Source organism: Globicephala melas, chromosome 12, assembly GCF_963455315.2.
Source record: "Globicephala melas chromosome 12, mGloMel1.2, whole genome shotgun sequence".
In the NCBI taxonomy this organism is placed as follows: domain Eukaryota; kingdom Metazoa; phylum Chordata; class Mammalia; order Artiodactyla; family Delphinidae; genus Globicephala; species Globicephala melas.
Window position 1 is genome coordinate 6,528,595 of NC_083325.1, and position 24,345 is coordinate 6,552,939.

The following is a 24,345-nucleotide window of genomic DNA, read 5'->3' on the forward strand; positions in this document are numbered from 1 at the left end:
AGGAAACCATGGTGGACAGGTAGTCAGCCAACAGCACTGAAGGGCCACCAGCGGGGACCAGTGTGGGGACCCCTCTCAGCTGATGCCACTGTGGCCACAGGCTGTGCCCAGTGAAAGGCATCCTGGGAAGCAGAGGCCAGGCGCTACACACACATCTGGGCCAGTTATCGTTCTGGGGTCCCAGCTGAGCCAAAGAGGAGAGGGTGAAACTCCCAGTTCCTCAGATCAATGACTGCGACCCTTTTAGCACTTAGAAAAGAGATGGACTTGCGGCTATGCTTATCAACGAACCCATAAATACCCTCCCCCTTTTCCCAACACATACGCTCTTCTGTAAAATTCCTCGACCATCAGGATGAAACTGTAGGTTAATTGTTTGTCTAGGAGAAGAGTCTTTCTGGCAGCCCAAATCTGATATAGACAAGGACCATCCAACTTACATTTCTTTTAGCTCATTCAGTATGACTAGATACTTTCCACAGCAACAGCATAATAATAATGAAAGCTGCCATTTCATTCACTTTGATTTTCAATAATCTAATTACAGCCCTTGCAAGTTAAGGCTCCATCCATAGCACGTTAAAAAATAGATAAAATGCCTCCGAGCAAGTTAAACTGGGAAATCGAATTCAGTGTTATAATCTCATCTCTACCGGCATTTTACGGGAACAATATTACAAGCTATAGGTGACAGGGCAGGATTAGCAAAGCAATATCGTCAGAGTGGTTTCTAAACAGCAAGGGAAGCACCACCATCTGGGAGCAATTTTGCAGGGGAACATTGCAATCAGAAGCTGAACCCCCAAAGTCTACCAGAGTTTAAGTTGTACTTGTGCACTAGAACGTTCACCTCCCAATAGCTCATGCTATGCATGAACAAGCAGGTACGATTTTAGGTTATATACGGTCAAGGAGTCGTCTGGAAAATGGGGCAGAAAATAGGCTGGATGGGGTAACTGTCACCCTGTCCAACAGGGACATTTCTCCTTGTTCTGCTGCCATCTCCACCCCACCCCCGCTCACTAAGGCAGACGTACGGAAGGGGCAAGGATGAAGACTAGAATTTGATGTTGGGAGAAAGTGACACTGAATCAGCTGAGACTCGCACAGGCAGAGGAAAGCACACAGGTCAGCCTGGTCTCGTAGAAGTAACGTTTCCACGGGTGTGGATAAGACTGCCCAATATGCCTTGCTATCCACATAGTTTAGGGGTTTCTCTCCTGTAACAGATCCTGATGACACAACAGTTCCCTACAGAGAAACACGGTCAGATTCTCATTTTGAGTTGGATTACTCCAAAGAGAAAACGTATGCACTCCAGGGTGAAGGTGTATCTCCCAGGCTGAGAAAACAGGGATGCTTGACAGATCATTGAGGAAAGAGCTAAATAATTATAACGAGTACCTGCACCTCATCCTCATGCCTGACGGATCACGTGGGCCACCTTCAGCGCGAAGGCAGAAAGTACATCTAAATCCACAGTTCTTAACCCTGGCTGCACGCTGGAATCACCTGGGCAGCTTTAAAAATACTGATGCTTAGGCCTGACCCAGGGGTGAGCTGGTCAAAGGCTCTCCACACCCACAGCAGTAGTGTTCGCCTGTTTTTATGGTGTAAATTCTCAGACCCTGGCTGATTTCTAGCTGCCAACTTGATGTCAACTGGCTTGGAAAACTCTTGAAAATTTAACGATCACCTTTTGCAAGCTGGTTTGAGCCCGCTCCAGCTCACAACCTGGGTTCCACCCCTAGAAATTCTGAGGTGTTGGCCTGTGAGCTGTGACCCAGTTACATGTACTTTTAAAAGCTCCTCAGGTGATTCTAAGGGGCCACCAAGGGTGAGAGCCAGTAGTCTAAAAGGCCACACTAATCAACAGCTATAGTGTAGCTATGACGTCTCTATCTGTAAGCGTCCCATAAATCATGTCTTGCGGAGAAGCAGTACGGTGTAATGTTAAAACCTTGGGCTCTGGAGACAGAATGCCTGGTTTGGATTCTGTACCTTCCTGGCTGTCTGATAATAGTGGCTGAACATCTCTGTGCCTCGGTTCCCTCATCTGTGAAAAGGTACCAACCCAAGGGTCACTGCAAGGCTCAGATGAGATACACTCCAGTGAGTTACTCTATGGAGCCCTTAGAACAATGCCTGCCTGGCTCCAGGTGAGCCCCGAATTAATGCTAACCATGCTATCTTCCACTCCACCGCAGATGCTTGTGGAGTTCATGTCCATTTGGATTATAAGTTAAGTTATTGTTTGTTTTTGTTTTTTGCTTTAATCTAAATTTTGGTCCAACCGTGATGTTTCTCAATAAAATCTGTCTTGGATTTTCTATCTTCTTTTGAATGTGGAATAAGGATGAGGGAGATCTGGGGTTGATCCTGGTTGCGTTTCAGGGGGCTGTGTGGAGTAGGCCTTAGTCTTAAGAAAAAGGTGAGATGGACACAGGCACTCCTGGTGGTAGGAGGCTGCATTTCTGCTGACGGATCCTTTCCAGGTCCCAGATTTGACAATTCTGTAATTCCACAGTGGACAGAGCCCAACATAAATGTCACACTGATGAACCTGATCTCAGCTGTCCTATTTCTCAGTGGCACTGACCTAGTTTGAGTAATTTGCACACGATATCTTGGTAATCAAACCAACCTGCCCTTTCATTTAGCTAAATCATCATTTAGGAAATATAACCATTCTGCTTAAATTATTGGGGGCAATCAAATATTGCTGCAATCCTTTATTCTTGTTCCCGGCTTGACTGTTCTTCCCTGACTTTTAACAAAAGCAATTAACATATTCTTTACTCTCCCCTGGGCAGCTTCGGGGTAAAAAAGGAGATATATCATTACTGTCACATTTGTAATAGGTATACACAATCATTACAGAAATAATAAAAGAATAACAAGTACAATGAAACTTTCTAGTGTCCCAGCTGTGCCCTCTTCCATGAAATCATCTTGTCTAGGAAAATGTTCAGTGAAGGAGAAGCATCACGGTAAGCACAGAAGATCTGTAATTATCTCCTCAGTAACCTGACATTTCTGACTTTAATATGTTTGGTGTCATGGCTAAGGAAAAAAAAAAAGAATTCTGTTCTTGCTTGTTAGTAGCTCCTGAACCCTCGCCTAACTCTTCAGTTTTTTTGTACCATCCACAGGGGAGCAGTAGTGCAGGGTGGGCCATGCTAAGAGGTAAAAGGGTTGGAAGGAGAGTAAAATGGAGACAGGATGATTTGAGAAAGACATGAGTTCAAGTAATAAGTTCGTATAATGGAATACTAGGTACCAATGAAAATGAATCAGCCATTGCGCTGGAAGAATACAGATTAGTCACACAAATATCATGTTCATAATGTATGATTGCATCTGAGTGAGGGCCCAACAGATGAAACCAATCTCTGGTATTGGAAGTCAGCCAGAGAATACCTTTGGGGAAAGCAGAGGTAAATAGGAAGGGGCAACTATTGAGGAAGCTTCTATTTCGTGACCTGGGTGTTGGCTTCCTGGCTGTATTCACTCTGTCATAACTAATTCAACTGTACAGTTATGATCTGTGTATTTTCTGTATGAGTGTTATACCTTTATAAAGTATTGAAAAGTTAAAAAAAAGAGTGGAGTGCTGGAATAACTAGTCACTTGTAAAAGGATGAATTTTGACTATTTTTACTCCATATACAAAAAATTAACTCAAAGTGGATCAAATATCTAAATGTTTAACCTATGGCTTATATCTAAGTGCTTAAATTATAGCTTAAAATTATAAAACTATTAGAGGAAAATATAGATTTAAACGTTCATGACCTTCATCGACAATAGTTTCTTAGATATGATACCTAAAGCACAAGAAACCACCACCAACAACAAGAAGATAAATTGGATATCATCAAACTTAAAACTTTCCTATGTCAAAGGACATCATTAAGAAAGTGAAAAGACAGCCCACGGAATGAGGAATGTATTTACAAATTATATATCTGATAAGGGTCTAGTATCCAGAAATCTTACAACTCAATAGCAAAAATATAAATAATCCAATTAAAAATGGGCAAACGATTTGAATAGACAGTCTCTAAAGAAGACATACAAATTTGCCATGTGCCAGTAAGCCCATGAAAAGCTCAACATCATTAGATATTAGGGAAATGGAAATCAAAACCACAATGAAATATCACTTCTTATCAACCAGGAAGGCTATAATAAACACACACACACACAATCAGACAATAACAAGTGTCGGTGAGGATGTGGAGAAACTGGAATCTTCATCCATTGCTGCTGGGAATGTAAAAATGGTACCACTGCTGTGGCAAACAGTCTGGCAGTTTCTCAAACATTTAAACACCAAGTTACCATTCAACCAAGCAATTCCACTCCTAGGTATACCCAAGAGAACTGAAAATATATATCCACTCAAAACCTTGTACAGGAATGTTCACAGCAGCATTATTTAACAGCCAAAAGAGTGAAAACAGCCCAAATACCTGTCAACTGGTAAACAGATAAGTGAAGTGGTATATCCTCACAATAGCATATCATTTGGCCATAAAAAGAAATGAAACACAGATACTTGCTAAAATAAGGATGCTAAGTGAAAGAAGCCAGAAACGAAAGACCACGCATTGTATGATTCCATTTGTATGCAATGCCCAGAACAGGCAAATCTATAGAGACAGAAGGATTCAATAGATCAGTGGTTGCCAAGACTTGGAGGGAGGGTGGAAATGGGAAGTGACTGCTAGTGGGGTACAGGGTTTCTTTGGGGGATGATAAAATTAGATAGTGTCTATGGTTGTACAACCTGTGAGTATACTAAAAGCCAGAGAACTATAAACTTTAAAGTAGTCAATTTTATGCTATGTGAGTTACACCTCAATTAAAAAACGGATTTGATATTAAGTCAATTAATTATTTTTGATTACTTTTTTCCATGGTATTTTTTTTCCCATGGTATTAATTTTTTCCTTCTACCTAAACTCTTTGGTAGAAGGCCAAAGAGTTTAGGGGCGGTGGCGGCAATGGATGGAGACACCAGTACCGTCTGATCCACTGGAAAATGAATACCTGGTCATGGCAGGGCTGTACGAAAAGGCTCGCTCCAGACATTTCTAATCAAGATGCTTCCATTGTTAGTGCCGCCCTGCTTGGGTTGGGTGCGACCTGTGAGTCTGCTCTGGATTCCCTCCTCTGGCTGAGAAAGCAATTTGGGAGGTGAGTGTCCTGTCCCAAACCTGCTGGAGACAGGGTTTTTCTAGAGGGTGGAGCGCCTTGGAAAGAGGAAACCTATGACGGAGGAGATCGGGTTTGCTGGGGAGGGAGAACCAAGCAGGAAGACCAACTTGGTGAAGTCATTGCCAAAGGGAAATGGCAGGAACGGAGTAAAAACGGAGAGAAGCGTAACCATTACCATTGTGTTTCTGCAGGAATCCGATGACCTTCTCCAGCACGGTGGTCTTGTCCATCTTCCGCGTGTTGCCAGGCAGCATGGAGCTGAGCTCTTTGATGAGAACATTGAACTGGTCCCGACGCTTCTTCTCAGACTTGTTTCGAGAAGCTCTGTCAACGCAAAATACACAGGTTACTGGAACATTCCACTTCTGGAAGCCTTCCTTACGGGATGGACGCACTTTTGGTCAGAATGTGTTCTGCTGAGATCATCTAATCAAAACTTTTCAAGGAAAGAAACGTGCGCCATATTTCCGAGCTGAGTAACAGGGACAGAAAAAATGTTACGCGAGGCTCCTGGCCACAAAGAGAGACAGGATCAGTGAGTCATGCCTCAGATGCAAAATCTTACAGATCGGCTCTGTGGCCAGATGCTCTGACTCCAGAGAACAAATGACATGCTGATTATCACGATAAACAGCCCCGAGGGGTTTGCTCTGACAGTCTGTCCTCAGGCCCAAACCAGGTCCCCTCCAACCCAGAGCGCCTAGCCCCTGACGCCAAGTCACGAGGGATAACCAGGCACCCTGAGTGTCCGGTAGAGAGCCAGTGCCACCCAGGGCACACGTCCTGCCCACTGCCCCGGAGCTCATCATCCTGTTGGGGAGTCCAGGCACACCCCACACAAAACCATCTACAAGCCACGTACGGTTCAGAGGCAACGTGACAGGGACTGCATGTGACAAGCTGCTAAATGTTGCTGAACCCTTTTAAAAATGACATGGTGGAAACATCAATGCATGTTACTGAGTGAAAGAGCTAATCTGCAACGACTGCACACTTGAGGACTCCAACTCTATGACCTTCTGGAAAAGACAAAACCATGGCGACAGTAAAAAGATCAGCGGCTGCCAGGGCTTGAGGTGGTGGGGGAATGAACAGGTGGACACGGGATTTTCAGGGCTGTGAAACTAGTCTATATGATACTATAATGGCAGACGTGTGTCATATATTTGGCCAAACCCAGAGAATGTACAACCCCAAGAGTGAACCCTAGACTACGGTCTTTGTGGGACAGTGACGTGTCAATGTAGCTTCACCAGTTGCAGCAAACGGACCAGGCTTGTTGGTGGGGTGTTTGTAATCGGGGAGGCTGTGCATATATAGCGACAGAGAGCATATGGAAAATCTCTGTACCTTCCACTCAATTTTGCTGGGAACTTAAAACTGCTCTAAAAATAGACTTTTTTTTTTTTTTTTAAAATGACACACTACACTGCACGCCTACAGAAGAGATCAAAGTGGAGCTGCTCAGTTTGAGGGGAAGGGATCTGCTCTGAGCCACTGAGGCACTGAGGCAGCCTAGGATCCCAGGAACTCGGATAGGAAATCGCAGCTGCAGGGGCTGCTCTACTAGACAAGGGACCAACCCGCCCCCCATAGCCTGAAGAAGTCTGAGAAGCTGTGGCACCCCAGAGGCCTTGATCCTTAGACACACCACAGGCCAACAGCCCCCTTACTCAAAGCTGACCCACCCCTCCCTAATTCACCCCAGATGGATTCGTTCCAGAAAGTCAGCTCACCGAGAGAGAACAAGGGCCACAGCTGCAGGGTCCATTGAACTTGCTGGTCCAGGCCCCCTGGGGCCCGGGGTCAAGGTGCCTGGAGCAGCAGATCACCCACCAGGAGGCCACTGGCCAATGCGTGGTCAGGACAGGATGCTGGTGGCTTGTGACAACTCAGCAGGTTCCCCTCAGAGGGATTCGCCTCCCCTAGGGCAGGTACCAATATCCACAGATGTCAGTATCCCCATAGATACAGCTTCCCCAAACAGCCCTTAGAAACAGAGGCACACACCCCAAACACCCTTTCCCTTGATGCTGTGATGGCCACAACCATTCTGCTTGTCACTGCCTAATTGCGCACGACCTGTCTTGGTTTCAACCCACCCGTATACAAGTCATCTTTTGCTGATTTCGTCTCAGTTTGGAGGGTTTCCTGATAACAGCTGAGGTAATTCTTCACAGCTCACCTAAGGAGTGTGGTAGCTACCCTTACCTAAGGGTCTCTTCCTTTTCCTGACTTTTCCCTCCTTCCTCTCCTTGGATTTCTGGGAGGACCCGAAATCCTCAAGGCATTTCTACAAAGGCCTCATTCCTAGGCTAGTCACTATCTTCAAGTACACTCTCTCCCAATCTCTCCCACAGTCTGACTGCAGGTGTAGCAGTAAGATGCCGAGGTGCCTTTGTGCCAGTCCAAGGTGAAAAGCATACTGTTCAAACACATGGGAGAGAAGAAAGGAACCTTTTAACTTTCTGAGTGACTGTCTATGCATTATAAATAATTTTTTGGCCTAGATTTGAAGAGTGACATGCAACCTCCTTAGTCAAAAAAAGCTCTGTTCCTGTCCTAGTTTGCCCATTATAAATTATTGGTGAGCAGATAACACCCAGCTCATTATGACTCTGTTCTCTTCTTCAGTGGGTATAATGACAATGAACACAGCCTGGCAGAGACAATGATGAAGGCTTATATCATTAGTGACAGGAACACAAGCTTGTTTCTGTCAGCCTCCGCCTGGGACACATGATGGTGCCCACTGGAAATTGGTCAGTGTCAGCGGAATCCACAGCTCTGAGCCAAAAAGGAAAAAAAAAAGCCTTAAATGACCTTATTTCTGATAAGGAGGTCTGCTCGTCAGGCCCCGAGACCACCACGCCTAAGGCACTGGGAAAACAGGTTGAAAGACACTTAAACAATCAGCCTTTGGGTTTGTTTTTTCCTTTAAGGCGTTATTTATGTTCAGTGAAACGCATCCATTTTATGCGCGTAGTTTGATGAAGCTTGGTAACTGGAACCACCACCAAAATTGAGCTGTAAAGCAGCTCCTCGATCCTAAAAGGGTTTCTCCTGCATCTTCGCTGCTGATCTCCCCGGACCACAGCCCCGGGAAACCACTGGTCTGCTGTCACTGTCGTTTTGTCTTTTCGACGATTTCATATAAATGGAAACAGAGAGCACAGAATCTTTTTTTTTTTTTTTTTTTTTGCGGTACGCGGGCCTCTCACTGTTGTGGCCTCTCCCGTTGCGGAGCACAGGCTCCAGACGCGCAGGCTCAGCGGCCATGGCTCACGGGCCCAGCCGCTCCGTGGCATGTGGGATCTTCCCGGACCGGGGCACGAACCCGTGTCTCCTGCATCAGCAGGCGGACCCCCAACCACTGCGTCAGCAGGGAAGCCCAGCACCAGAATCTTTGACTTTTATTTAGCATAAAGTTTTGGCGATTCATCCATGCTGTTGTATATATTAATACTTCACTCCTTTTGACTGCTGACTAGTATTCAACTGGGCTGTTTCTACTTCGGGGGTATTAAGAATAATGCTGCTCTTATTATACAACATGGGGAATAAAGCCAATGTTGTGGAATAATTGTAAATGGAAAGTAACCTTTAAAATTTGTATAAAAATCAAAAAAATAATAACACTGCTCTGAGTATTCATTTCCTTGTCTTTGTGCAGACACAGGGCTAAGTACAAAGGTATGAAACTGCTGGGTCATGTCATAAGAGTATGTTTAACATTGTAGCCTAGTACCGTATAGTTATACAAAATGGCTGTCCTGTTTCTGCATTTCCACCTGCACCGTATGAGAGTTCCTGTTGCTCCACATCCTTGCAAACACTTGGCATTGTCAGTCTTTCTTCACCTTAGCCACTGTAGCGTTATCTCATTGTGGTTTTAATTGGCATTTTTCTCATGATGAGTGATGTCAGCATCTTTTCCCATGCTTAACCCTCTTTCGTGTATCTTCTTTTGTGAAGTGTCTCTTCAAATCTTCTGCCCATTTTTCAATTGGGTTGTTTGTCTTCTTTTTATTGAGTTTAAGAGAGAGAAAAAAAAGAGAGAGGAGGTCCAGGAGGAAGGGAAGGGGTGTGTGTGTGTGTTTTACACATACATTGATACAAGCCTCAGCCTTTGGCTTAGAGTGCGGGGCTCCAAGAGCTCCAGGTTATCTTTTCTGATGTCTCCCACGGGACACTGGCGACACAGATAACACTTGCTGGGCACTTACTATATAACAGCACTATTTCAAGTGCCCTACATGTATTCATTCCTTTAATCCTCACCATGACCCTTGCAGGTAGGTACTGTTAGCATTCCCATTTCACAGGTGAAGCTGAGGCACTGAGAGGCTGTATAACTCCCGACGTCACAGGACTACGAAGTGGTGGAGAAGGCCAACTCAGGTGCCCATGCTATGAAGCGCTGCACTCTCCCACCTCCTTCTACAACTCCCTCATTCTCTCCACATCTGTAACCCCTGGAAGCCCCGGTTCTGTTCTCCATCATTGTGTTCTCTTCTTGAAAATGTCACATAAACAGAATCAGACAGCATGTCAACTTATGAGCTGGCTTCTACCCAGCACGATGCCTTTGAGGTTCGTCCAAGTTGCTGCACCTACCAACACCTTCCCCTTCTCACGGATGAGTAGTTTTCTACTGCATGGATGTAACACAGCTGGCTTATCCATTCCCCTGCTGAAGGAGATTTGGGTTGTTTCCCATTTTCGTTCATAAGTAGAGATGCTGTAAACATTTGTGTACAGGTTTTTGTGTGAACCTAAGTTGTCAGCTCTCTGAAGTAAGTAACCTGGGAGTAGGATGGCTGGATCACGTGGAAAGTGTATGTTTAACTTTCTAAGAAACCGCCAGACTGTTTTCCAGGGTGGCGGTACCCTTTTCTCTCTTGCTAGCGCTGTAGAAGTGATCCAGATGTTCCACATCCTCAAGGGGAGTTAGTATTGTCAGTACTTTTTGTTTTAGCTCATCTAAGAGATGTGCAGTGCTAGCTCATTGGGCTTTCATTTGCATTTTTCTAATCGCTAATGATGTTGAACATCTTTTCATGTACTTTTATGCCATCTGTACATCCTCTTTGGTGAAGCATCCGTTCATGCCCTTCGGCATTTTAAAATGGGGCTGTTTGTTTCCTTACTGTTGAGGTTTGAGAGTTCGTTATATATTCTGATACAATCCTTTGTCAGACATGTGATCTGTCAATATTTTTCCAGCTTGCCTTTTCATTCTCTTAATAAGTGTCTTTCACGGAGTAAAAGTTTTAAATTTTGATGAAGCCCAAGTTAACCATTTTTTGCTTTTTATGGCTTGTGCTTTGGTGTCAGATCTAAGAACCCCTGGCCTAACCTCAGGCCACGAAGATTTTCTCCTGTGTTTTCTTCTAAGAGTTTTACACATTTTACCTTTAGACTTATGATCCATTTTGAGTTATTTTTATAACATGTAAGGTTTAGGTGAAAGTGTGTTTGCATATGGCTGTCCAGTTGTTCCAACTCCACTTTTTTGAAATGACATTTCTACACTGAATTACCTTTGCACCTTTGTGAAAAATCAATTGGTCAACTTTATGTGATTCAGTTTCTGGGTTATCTATTCTCTGTTTGTTCCAGGGAAATGTGGAGCTTTCCCTCCACCAGTACCATATTGTGCAATTACTGTAGTTTTATAGTAAGTCTTAAAATTAATAATGTGATTCCTCCAACTTTATTCTTTTTCAAAATTATTTTGACCATTCTAGTGCTTATGCCTTTCCATTAAATTAAAAAAAATTATTTTATATTGGAGTATGGTTGATTTCCAATGTTGTGTTAGTTTCAGGTGTACAGCAAAGTGATTCAGTTATACATATACATATATCTATTCTCTTTCAGATTCTTTTCCCATATAGGATATTGCAGAGTAATGAGTAGGGTTCCCTATGCTATATAATAGGTCCATGTTGATTATCTATTTTATATATAGGAGTGTGTATATGTTAATCCCAATCTCCTAATTTATCCCTCCCCTCCACCTTTCCCCTTTGGTGACCATAAATTTGTTTTCTAAGTCTGTGGGTCTGTTTCTATTTTGCAAATAAGTTCATTTGTATCATTTTTTTTCCAGTTTCCACATATAAGTGATATTATATTGTCTTTCTCTGTCTGACTTACTTCACTTAGTATGATCATCTCTAGGTCCATCCATGTCGCTGCAAATGGCACTATTTCATTCTTTTTTAATTTGATCATTCTGGTGCCTATGCCTTTCCATTACATTTTACAAGGAATTTGTTTTTTTTTTTTTTTGCGTTATGCGGGCCTCTCACTGTCGTGGCCTCTCCCGTTGCGGAGCACAGGCTCCAGACGCACAGGCTCAGCAGCCATGGCTCACGGGCCCAGCCGCTCTGCGGCATGTGGGATTCTCCCAGACCGGGGCACGAACCCGCGTCCCCTGCATCGGCAGGCGGACTCTCAACCACTGCGTCACCAGGGAAGCCCCAAGGAACTTGTTTTTATCTACAAAGAGTTCTGCTGGGATTTTGATTGGAATTCTTTTAAATCTATGGACCAATTTGGGGAAAACTGATATCTTTACTCTGCTGAGTCTTCCAATACATAAATACATTGTCTTTCCATTTACTGAGGTCTTCATTGATTTCTGTTAGGAGCATTTTGCAGTTTTTACACACATACTTCACACGTTTTATTAGATTTATACCTAAGTATTTCATTTTGGGGGATGGATTATAAATTATGTTTTTAATATCAGTTTCTAATAGTTTTCATAGCTAACCTATAGAAAGATGATTGATTTGTGTGTTTTAACTTTGTATCCTGTGACCTTGCTAAATTCACTTATTAGTTATAGGAGCTTTTTTTTTTTTTTTTGTAAGTCTCTCTGGATGTTCTATATACACAATCATGTCATCTGTGAATGAGGAAAGTGTTGTTTCTTTTTTTTCCAGTCAATATGCCTTTGAGTTCTTTTACTGTCTCATTACTCTGGTTAGAACTAGCAGCATGATGTTGAAGAAAAGTCATGAGAGCAGATAATTTTACCTTGTTTACCATTTTAGGGGGAAAACATTCAGTCTTTTGCCATTAAGTATATTAGCCATAGGTTTTATGTAAATGCCCTTATGCCTTTTACGTAAATGCATAAATAGGAGGAAATTCCCTCCTACTCCTAGTTTGCTGAGAGTTTGTATCATGAATAGAAGTTGAATTTTGTCAAATTCCTTTTCTGCATCAATTAATATAATCATGTGGTTTGGTTTTTCTTCCATAGCTTTCAAACTTGGTGGGTTACACTGATACACTGACTGGTTTTCAAATATTGTATAGCCTTATTTTCCCTGGATAAAACTCTGCTTGGTCATGATGTATTTGATAGGCAGATAGATAGATATAGACAGACAGATGGACATGATTTGCTAATGCATGGTTGAGGATTTCTGCATCTGTGTTCATGAAGAATATTGGTCCATAGTTTTCTTTTCTTGTACTGTCTTCTTCTGGGTAACGCTGGTCTCACAAAATAAGTTGGGAAGTATTTCCTCCCCTGGAGGAGACTGTGTAAAATTGGTGATAATTCTTCTTTTAATGATTGACAGAATTCATCAGTGGAACCATGTGGGTATGAAGATTTCTTTTTCACAAGATTTTAAACTACAAATTCAATTTCCTTATTAGTTACAGGATTCTAGGCTTTCTATTTCTTCTTCTTCTTCTTTTTTTTTTTTTTTTTTTTTTTTTTTTTGTGGTACGCGGGCCTCTCACTGCTGTGGCCTCTCCCGTTGCGGAGCACAGGCTCCGGATGCACAGGCTCAGCAGCCATGGGTCACGGACCCAGCCGCTCCACGGCATGTGGGATCTTCCCGGGCCGGGGCACGAACCCGTGTCCCCTGCATCAGCAGGCGGATTCTCAACCGCTGCGCCACCAGGGAGGCCCTCTATTTCTTCTTGTATGAGTTTTGGTAGTTTATAGTTTTTGAGTAATTGGTTCCTCCCATCTAAGTTGTTGAACTTATAAAGGTTCCATTGTTCAAAGAATTCCCTTATGGTCCTTTTAATGTCTGAAGGGTGGTGCAATGACATCTCCTCTATAAAATTCCTGCTATTGGTAATGTATGTCTTCTTTTTTTGTCATTCTTGCAATAGGCTTACCAATTTTACTGATTTTTTAAAAATCACCTTTTGGTTTCACTGATCTTTCCCTATTATTTTTGTTTTCACTCTTATTGATTTCTGCTCTTATATCTGTAATTTCCATTCTTCTTCTTGTTTTGAGCTTACTCTGCTCTTTCATTTCTAGTTTCTTACAGCAGAAGCTTAAGTTCTTGATTTAAGACCTTTTCTCTTTTCTATTATGAACATTTAACGATACAGCTTTCCCTCTAAGCACTGCCTTAGAAGCAACCCACAGATTTTGCTATGTTATAATTTTACTCTTGTTCAGTTCAAAATACTTTCTAATATTCCTTGAGACTTCCTCTTTGACCCTTGGATTACTTAGAAATGTAGTGTCAAAAAAGTGCTATCTTTTTCTCCCCCCCACTATATTTCTGTTTCTAATTTAATCTCAGTTCATTAGACTTTTTTACATTTGTTTTGTGAAGAAGGATTTGATTTATCTTATTGAACGTTCAACGTGTACTTGAAAATAATGTGTATTCTGCTACTGTTGGGTGGAGTTTTCTACAATTGTCAAGCATATCTTTTTGGTTGATAGTATTTTTTAATTCTTCTATATCTTTACTGAATTTCTATATGCTAGTTCTATTACTGAGAAAGGCATATTAAATTCTTGTCACAGTTCTTTAGGTTGTGCTTTATGTATTTCGAAGCCCTGTTGTTAGGTATATACACATATAGAATTGTTATGTGTTCTTAGTATACTGACTCTTTATCATTATGTAATATCACTCTTTATTCCTGGCAATTTTCTTTGCTATGAAGTATACTTTATTTTATAGTATTTTATTGCCACTCTGGCTTTAATTAATTTATGTGGTATATCATTTTCCATAGTTTTACTTTTAACCTATGTATATCATCATATATAAAGTGAATGTCATGTCATTTTAAAAAATCCATTCTGAAGATGTCTTTTAGTTGGCATGTGTAGGCCATTGCATTTAGTGTAATTATTTATATGTTTGGATTTAGGTATGCCATCTGTGTCCTGTTTTTTCACTTTTTGTTTGTCCATTTGTTTTTTTGTTGTTCCTGTTTCTCCTTTCCTGCTTTCTTTTGGGTTTATTCCATTTTAATTTATCTAACCCATGCAGCTACAGTCAATTAATCTTTGACAAAGGAGGCAAGAATATACAATGGGAAAAAACATTCTCTTCAGCAAGTGGTGCTGGGAAAGTTGGACCACTGCTTGTCAATCAATGAAGTTAGAACAAACCCTCACACCATACACACAAATAAACTCAAAATGGCTTAATGACTTAAACATAAAACATGACACCATAAAACTCCTAGCAGAGGTCATAGGCAAAACATTCTCTGACATAAATCATGCTAATGATTTCTTAGGTCTCCCAAGGCAATAGAAAAAAAAACAAAAACAAATGGAACCTAATGAAACTTACAACTTTTTGCACAGCAAAGGAAACCATAAAGAAGATGCAAAGACAACCTACAGAATGGGAGAAAATATTTGCAAATGATGCAACTGACAAGGGCTTAATTTCCAAAATATACAAACAGCTCATACAACTCAACAACAAAAAAAACAAGCAACCCAATCAAAAAATAGGCAGAAGACCTAAATAGACATTTCTCCAAAGAAGAAATACAGGTAGCCAACAGGCACATGAAAAGATGCTCAACATCACTAATTATTAGAGAAATGCAAATCAAAGCTACAAGGGACCACCTCATACCAGTCAGAATGGCCATCATCAAAAAGTCTACAAATAACAAATACTGGAGAAGGTGTGGAGTAAAGGGAACCCTCCTACACTGTTGGTGGGAATATAAGTTGGTGCAGCCACTGTGGAAAACAATATGGGGGTTCCTCAGAAGACTAAAAATAGAATTACCATATGATCCAGCAATCCCACTTGTGGGCATATATCCAGACAAAACTATAATTCAAAATGATACATGCACCCCTATGTTCATAGCAGCACTATTCACAATAGCCAAGTCATGTAAACAACCTAAATGTCCACTGACAGATGAATGGTTAAAGAAGATGTGGTACATATACACAATGGAATACTACTCAGCCATAAAAAAGAATGAAATAATGCCATTTGCAGCAACACGGATACAATTAGAGATTATCATATTAAGTGAAGTAAGTCAGACAAAGACAAATACCATATGATACCACTTATATGGGAAACCTAAAATATGACACAAATGAACCCATCTATGAAACAGAAACAAACTCCTAGACACAGAGAACAGAGTGGTGGTTGTCAAGGGGGAAGGTGTTGGGGGAAGGTGATGGTTGGAGTTAGCAGATGTAAGCTTTTATATATATGATGGATAAACAACAAGGTCCTACTGTGTAGCACAGGCAACTATATACAATATCCTATGATACACCATAATGGAAAAGAATATTAAAAAAAGGAATGTATATATATATGTATAAATGAGTCACTTTGCTGTACAGCAGTAATTAACACAACATTGTAAATCAACTATACCTCAATTAAAAAAATAAATATCTACTGTGTTTTTATTTACTATATTTCTTTGCATAATTTTTAGTAATTAAGGATTATAATAGAAAAACATCTTTTCAGGGCCTACTTAGAATATTTTGCCATTTCAAGTGGAATGTGGAAACTTTACTCCTAATAATTCCCTTTACCCTCCCCGTCTTTATATTGCAGTTATGTTACATACGCTGAATCAGATCTACATATGCTGAATCAGATCTACATGTGCTGAAGCAGATGTACACGCGCTGAATCAGATCTACAGGTGATGAATCAGATCTACATACGCTGAATCAGATCAGATTACTTTTTTCCCCAAATGTCAGACTATCTATTAATATTATATTTAGGCAGATATTTACCATTTCTGTTACTCTTCCTATTTCATATCCCAAGTTTCCATCTGGTATCATTGCCTTTCTGTTAAAAAAGAAATCCTTTAGCAATTCTTTCAGAGCAGGTCTCTTAATAAGAAGCTTTTTTAGGTTTCCTGCATTTGAGAATATCTTCATTTACCTTCATTTCTGAACGATATTTTCACTGGATATATAATTCTGGGCTAATGGTTCTTTTCTTTTGACATTTAAAAAATATCCTGCCGCTACTAGACGAGAAATCCAAGGTGTGATAGAGGAGCTTCAAGATGGCGGAGGAGTAAGACGCAGAGATCACCTTCCTCCCCACAAATACACCAGAAATACATCTACACGTGGAACAACTCCTACAGAACACCTACTGAACGCTGGCAGAAGACCTCAGACCTCCCAAAAGGCAAGAAACTCCCCACATACCTGGGTAGGGCAAAAGAAAAAAGAATAAACAGAGACAATAGATAGAGACAGGACCTGCACCAGTGGGAGGGAGCTGTGAAGGAGGAAAGGTTTCCACACACTAGGAAGCCCCTCCGCGGGCGGAGACTGCGGGAGGCGGAGGGGGGAGCTTCCGAGCCGCGGAGGAGAGCACAGCAACAGGGGTGCGGAGGGCAAAGCGGGGAGATTCCCGCACAGAGGATCGGGGCCGACCGGCACTCACCAGGCCGAGAGGCTTGTCTGCTCACCCGCCGGGGCGGGCGGGGCTGCGAGCTGAGGCTCGGGCTTCGGTCGGAGCGCAGGGAGAGGACTGGGGTTGGCGGCGTGAACACAGCCTGCAGGGGGTTAGTGCATCATGGCTATACGGGAGGGAGTCCGGGGAAAAGTCTGGACCTGCCAAAGAGGCAAGAGGCTTTTTCTTGCCTCTTTGTTTCCTGGTGCGCGAGGAGAGGGGATTAAGAACGCTGCTTAAAGGAGCTCCAGAAACGGGCGCGAGCCACGGCTAACAGCGCAGACCCCAGAGACGGGCATGAGACACTAGGGCTGCTGCTGCCGCCACCAAGAAGCCTGTGTGCGAACACAGGTCACTATCCACACCCCTCTTCCAGGGAGCCTGTGCAGCCGGCCACTGCCAGGGTCCCGGGATCCAGGGACAACTTCCCCTGGAGAACTCACGGCGCGCCTCAGGCTGCTGCAACGTCACGCCGGCCTCTGCCGCCGCAGGCTCACCCCGCACTCCGTACCCCTCCCTCCCCCTGGCTTGAGTGAGCCAGAGCCCCCGAATCAGCGGCTCCTTTAAGCCCATCCTGTCTGAGCAAAGAACAGACGCCCTCCGCTGACCTACACGCAGAGGCGGGGCCAAATCCAAAGCTGAACCCTGGGAGCTGTGCGAACAAAGAAGAGGAAGGGAAATCTCTCCCAGCAGCCTCAGGAGCCGTGGATTAAATCTCCACAATTAACTTCATGTACCCAGCATCTCTGGAATACATGAACAGACAACGAATCATCCCAAATTGAGGAGGTGGACTTTGGGAGCAACGATATATATATTTTTTTCTCTTTTTGTGAGTGTGTATGTGAATGCTTCTGTGTGAGATTTTGTCTCTATAGCTTTGCTTTTACCATTTGTCCTAGGGTTCTGTCTGTCCGTTTTTATTCTTTTACTCAAAAAAATTTTTTTCTTAATAATTATTTTTTATTTTAATAACTTCATTTTATTTTACTTTATCTTCTTCTTTCTTTCTTTTTTTCCTCCCTTTTATTATGAGCCGTGTGGAGGACAGGTTCTTGCTGCTCCAGCCAGGCATCAGGACTGTCACTGAGGTGGGAGAGCCAAGTTCAGGGCACTGGTCCACCAGAGACCACCAAGCCCCATATAATATCAAACGGTGAAAATCTCCTAGAGATCTCCATCTCAACGCCAAAACCCAGCTCCATTCACCAACCAGCAAGCTACAGTGCAGGACACCCTATGCCAAACAACTAACAAGACAGTAACACAACCCCACCCATTAGCACAGAGGCTGCCTAAAATCATAATAAGGCCACAGACACCCCAAAACACACCACCAGACGTGGACCTGTCCACCAGAAAGACAAGATCCAGCCACATCCACCAGAATACAGGCACCAGTCTCCTCCACCAGGAAGCCTATACAACCCACTGAACCAACCTTAGCCACTGGGGACAGACACCAAAAACAACGGAAACTACTAACCTGCAGCCTGCGAAAAGGAGACCCCAAACACAGTAAGTTAAGCAAAATGAGAAGACAGAGAAACACACAGCAGATGAAGGAGCAAAGTAAAAACCCACCAGACCTAACAAATGAAGAGGAAATAGGCAGTCTACCTGAAAAAGAATTCAGAGTAATGACAGTAAAGATAATCCAAAATCTTGGAAACAGAATGGAGAAAATACAAGAAACATTTAACAAGGACCTAGAAGAACTAAAGAGCAAGCAAACAGTGATGAACAACACAATAAATGAAATTAAAAATCCTCTAAAAGGGATCAATAGCAGAATAACTGAGGCAGAAGAACGGATAAGTGACCTGGAAGATAAAATAGTAGAAATAACTACTGCAGAGCAGAATAAAGAAAAAAGAATGAAAAGAACTGAGGACAGTCTCAGAGACCACTGGGACAACATTAAATGCACCAACATTCGAATTATAGGGGTCCCAGAAGAAGAAGAGAAAAAGAAAGGGACTGAGAAAATATTTGAAGAGATTATAGTTGAAAACTTCCCTAATATGGAAAAGGAAATAGTTAATCAACTCCAGGAAACACAGAGAGTCCCATACAGGATAAATCCAAGAAGAAACATGCCAACACACATATTAATCAAACTATCAAAAATTAAATACAAAGAATATTAAAAGCAGCAAGGGAAAACCAACAAATAACACATAAGGGAATCCTCATAAGGTTAACAGCTGATCTTTCAGCAGAAACTCTGCAAGCCAGAAGGGACTGGCAGGACATATTTAAAGTGATGAAGGGGAAAAACCTACAACCAAGATTACTCTACCCAGCAAGGATCTCATTCAGATTTGACAGAGAAATTAAAAGCTTTACAGACAAGCAAAAGCTAAGAGAATTCAGCACCACCAAACCAGCTTTACAACACATGCTAAAGGAACTTCTCCAAGTGGGAAACACAAGAGAAGAAAAGGATCTACAAAAACAGACCCAAGGGCTTCCCTGGTGGCACAGTGGTTGAGAGTCCGCCTGCTGATGCACGGGGACACGGGTTCGTGCCCTGGTCCAGGAAGATCCCACATGCCGTGGAGCGGCTACGCCCGTGAGCCATGGCCACTGAGCCTGCGCGTCTGGAACCTGTGCTCCGCAACGGGGGAGACCACAACAGTGAGAGGCCCGCGTACCGCAAAAATCAAACAAACAAACAAACCCAAAACGATTAAGAAAATGGTCATAGGAACATACATATCGATAATTACCTTAAACGTGAATGGATTAAATGCTCCAACCAAAAGACACAGACTAGCTGAATGGATAGAAAAACAAGACCCACATATATGCTGTCTATAAGAGACCCACTTCAGACCTAGGGACACATACAGACTGAAAGTGAGGGGATGGAAAAAGATATTCCATGCAAATGGAAATCTAAAGAGAGCTGGAGTAGCAATTCTCATATCAGACAAAATAGACTTTAAAACAAAGACTATTACAAGAGACAAAGGAGGATACTACCTGATGATCAAGGGATCAATACAAGAAGAAGACATAACAATTGTAAATATTTATGCACCCAACATAGAAGCACCTCAATACATAAGGCAAATACTAACAGCCATAAAAGGGGAAATTGACAGTAACACAATCATAGTAGGGGACTTTAACACCCCACTTTCACCAATGGACAGATCATCCAAAATGAAAATAAATAAGAAAACACAAGCTTTAAAGGTTACATTAAACAAGATGGACTTAACTGATATTTATAGGACATTCCATCCAAAAACAACAGAGTACACGTTCTTCTCAAGTGCTCATGGAACATTCTCCAGGATAGATCATACCTTGGGTCACAAATCAAGCCTTGGTAAATTTAAGAAAATTGAAATCGTATCAAGTATCTTTTCCAACCATAACACTATGAGACTAGATATCAATTACAGGAAAAAATCTGTAAGAAATACAAACACATGGAGGCTAAACAATACACTACTTAATAACCAAGAGATCACTGAACACATCAAAGAGGAAATAAAAGAATACCTAGAAACAAATGACAATGAAAACACGATGACCCAAAACCTATGGGATGCAGCAAAAGCAGTTCTAAGAGGGAAGTTTATAGCAATACAATCCTAACTTAAGAAACAGGAAAAATCTCGAATAAACAACCTAAACTTGCACCTGAAGCAATTAGAGAAAGAAGAACAAAAAAACCCCAAAGTTAGCAGAAGGAAAGAAATCATAAAAATCAGATCAGTAATAAATGAAAAAGAAATGAAAGAAACGATAGCAAAGATCAATAAAACTAAAAGCTGGTTCTTTCAGAAGATAAACAAAATTGATAAACCATTAGCCAGACTCATCAAGAAAAAAGGGAGAAGACTCAATAGAATTAGAAATGAAAAAGGAGAAGTAACAACTGACACTGCAGAAATACAAAGGATCATGAGAGATTACTACAAGCAACTATATGCCACTAAAATGGACAATCTGGAAGAAATGGACAAATTCTTAGAAATGCACAACCTTCCGAGACTGAACCAGGAAGAAACAGAAAATATGAACAGACCAATCACAAGCACTGAAATTGAAACTGTGATTAAAAATCTTCCAACAGGGCTTCCCTGGTGGCGCAGTGGTTGAGAGTCCGCCTGCTGATGCAGGGGACATGGGTTCATGCCCTGGTCCTGGAAGATCCCACATGCCGCGGCGCGGCTGGGCCCGTAAGCCATGGTCGCTGAGCCTGTGCGTCCGGAGCCTGTGCTCAGCAACGGAGAGGCCACAACAGTGAGAGGCCCACGTACCGTGAAAAAAAAATCTTCCAACAAACAAAAGCCCAGGACCAGATGGCTTCACAGGTGAATTCTATCAAACATTTAGAGATGAGCTAACACCTATCCTTCTCAAACTCTTCCAAAATATAGCAGAGGGAGGAACACTCCCAAACTCATTCTACGAGGCCACCATCACCCTGATACCAAAATCAGGCAAAGATGTCACAAAAAAAACTACAGGCTAATATCACTGATGAACATAAATTTAAAAATCCTCAACAAAATACTAGCAAACAGAATCCAACAGCACATTAAAAGGATCATACACCATGATCAAGTGGGGTTTATCCCAGGGATGCAAGGATTCTTCAATATATGCAAATCAATCAACGTGACACACTATATTATCAAACTGAAGGATAAAAACCATATGATCCTCTCAATAAATGCAGAGAAAGCTTTCGACAAAATTCAACACCCATTTATGATAAAAACCCTCCAGAAAGTAGGCATAGAGCGAACTTTCCTCAACATAATAAAGGCCATATATGACAAACCCACAGCCAACATTGTCCTCAATGGTGAAAAACTGAAACCATTTCCACTAACATCAGGAACAAGATAAGTTTGCCCACTCTCACCACTCTTATTCAACATAGTTTTGGAAGTTTTAGCCACAGTAATCAGAGAAGAAAAAGAAATAAAAGGAATCCAAACTGGAAAAAAAGAAGTAAAGCTGTCACTGTTTGCAGATGACATGATACTCTACATAGAGAATCCTAAACATGCTACCAGAAAACTACTAGAGCTAAACAATGAATTTGGTAAAGTAGCAGGATACAAAATTAATGCACAGAAATCTCTTGCATTCCTATACACTAATGATGAAAACTCTGAAAGAGAAATTAAGGAAACGCTCCCATTTACCATTGCAACAAAAAGAATAAAATACCTAGGAATAAACCTACCTAGGGAGACAAAAGAACTGTATGCAGAAAACTGTAAGACACTGATGAAAGAAATTAAAGATGGTACCAACAGATGGAGAGATATACCATGTTCTTGGATTGGAAGAATCAATATTGTGAAAATGACTATACTACCCAAAGAAATCTACAGATTCAATGCAATCCCTATCAAACTACCAATGGCATTTTTCACAGAACTAGAACAAAACATTTCACAATTTGTATGGAAACACAAAAGACCCCGAATTGCCAAAGCAGTCTTGAGGGAAAAAAATGGAGCTGGAGGAATCAGACTCCCTGACTTCAGACTATACTACAAAGCTACAGTAATCAAGACAATACAGTACTGGCATAAAGACAGAAACACAGATCAATGGAACAAGATAGAAAGCCCAGAGACAAACTCACGCACCTATGGTCAACTAATCTATGACAAAGGAGGCAAGCATACACAATGGAGAAAAGACAGTCTCTTCAATAAGTGGTGCTGGGAAAACTGGACAGCTACATGTAGAAGAATGAAATTAGAACACTCCCTAACACCGTACACAAAAATAAACTCAAAATGGATTCGAGACCTAAATGTAAGACCGGACACTATAAAACTCTTAGAGGAAAACACAGGAAGAACACTCTGTGACGTAAATCATAGCAAGATCTTGTTTGATCCACCTCCTAGAGTAATGGAAATAAAAACAAAATAAACAAATGGGACCTAATGAAACTTCAAAGCTTTTGCACAGCAAAGGAAACCGTAAACAAGACGAAAAGACAACCCTCAGAATGGGAGAAAATATTTGCAAATGAATTAACAAAGGATTAATCTCCAAAATATATAAACAGCTCAATATTAAAGAAACAACCCAATCCAAAAATGGGCAGAAGACTTAAATAGACATTTTTCTAAAGAAGACATACAGATGGCCAAGAAGCATACGAAAAGCTGCTCAACATCACTAATATTAGAGAAATGAAAATCAAAACTACAGTGAAGTATTACCTCACACCAGCTAGAATAGGCATCATAAGAAAATCTACAAACAACAAATGCTGGAGAGGGTGTGGAGAAAAGGGAACCCACTTGCACTGTTGGTGGGAATGTAAATTGATACAGCCACTATGGATTACAGTATGGAGGTTCCTTAAAAAACTAAAAATAGAATTACCATATGATCCAGCAATCCCACTACTGGGCATATATCCAGAGAAAACCATAATTCAAAAAGACACATGCACCCTAATGTTCATGGCAGCACTATTTACAATAGCCAGGTCATGGAAGCAACCTAAATGCCCACTGACAGACGAATGGATAAAGAAGTTGTGGTACATATATACAATGGAATATTACTCAGCCATAAAAAGGAATGAAACTGGGCTTCCCTGGTGGCGCAGTGGTTGAGAGTCCACCTGCCCATGCAGGGGGCACGGGTTCGTGCCCCAGTCCAGGAAGATCCCACATTCTGCGGAGCGGCTGGGCCCGTAAGCCAACGCCGCTGAGCCTGTGCGTCTGGAGCCTGTGCTCCACAACAGGAGAGGCCACAACAGTGAGAGGCCCGCGTACCGCAGAAACACACACACACACACACACACACACACACACACACACACAAAGGAACGAAATTGAGTCATTTGTTGAGACATGGATGGATCTAGAGACTGTCATACAGAGTAAAGTAAGTCAGAAAGAGAAAAACAAATATCGTATATTAACGCATGTATGTGGAACCTAGAAAGATGGTACAGATGAACCGGTTTGCAGGGCAGAAGTTGAGACACAGATGTAGAGAACAAACGTATGGACACCAAGGGGGGAAAGCCATCAGGGAGTGGGGATGGTGGTGTGCTGAATTGGGTGATTGGAATTGACATGTATACACTGATGTGTATAAAACTGATGACTAATAAGAACCTGCTGTATAAAAAAAATAAATAAAATTTAAAAAAAATTAAAAAAATGAATATTCCTGTTATGTAAATTGGTGCAGCCACTACGGAAAACAGTATGGAAGTTACTCAGAAAGCTGAAAATAGAGTTACCATATGATCCACCAATCCCACTCCTGGGCATATATCCAGACAAAACTATAATTCTAAATGATACATGCACCCCTATGTTCACAGCAGCAGTATTCACAATAGCCAAGAAATGGAAACAACCTAAGTGTCCATCAACAGATGAAAGGA

The 24,345-nt window shown here is 41.8% G+C and overlaps 1 protein-coding gene across 5 annotated transcripts in view; it reads right to left on the minus strand.

Annotated features, from left to right (window-relative positions):
• The window catches only part of NPAS2 (neuronal PAS domain protein 2), a 345,032-nt gene that overhangs the window by 66,728 nt on the left and 253,959 nt on the right, over positions 1-24,345 (minus strand). For all 5 annotated transcript variants that reach the window (XM_060309185.2, XM_030838789.2, XM_060309187.1 and 2 more), the window contains one exon: positions 5,399-5,547. In XM_060309185.2, the coding sequence (XP_060165168.1) occupies positions 5,399-5,547 (149 nt within the window). The remainder of the gene's footprint in view (positions 1-5,398; positions 5,548-24,345) is intronic.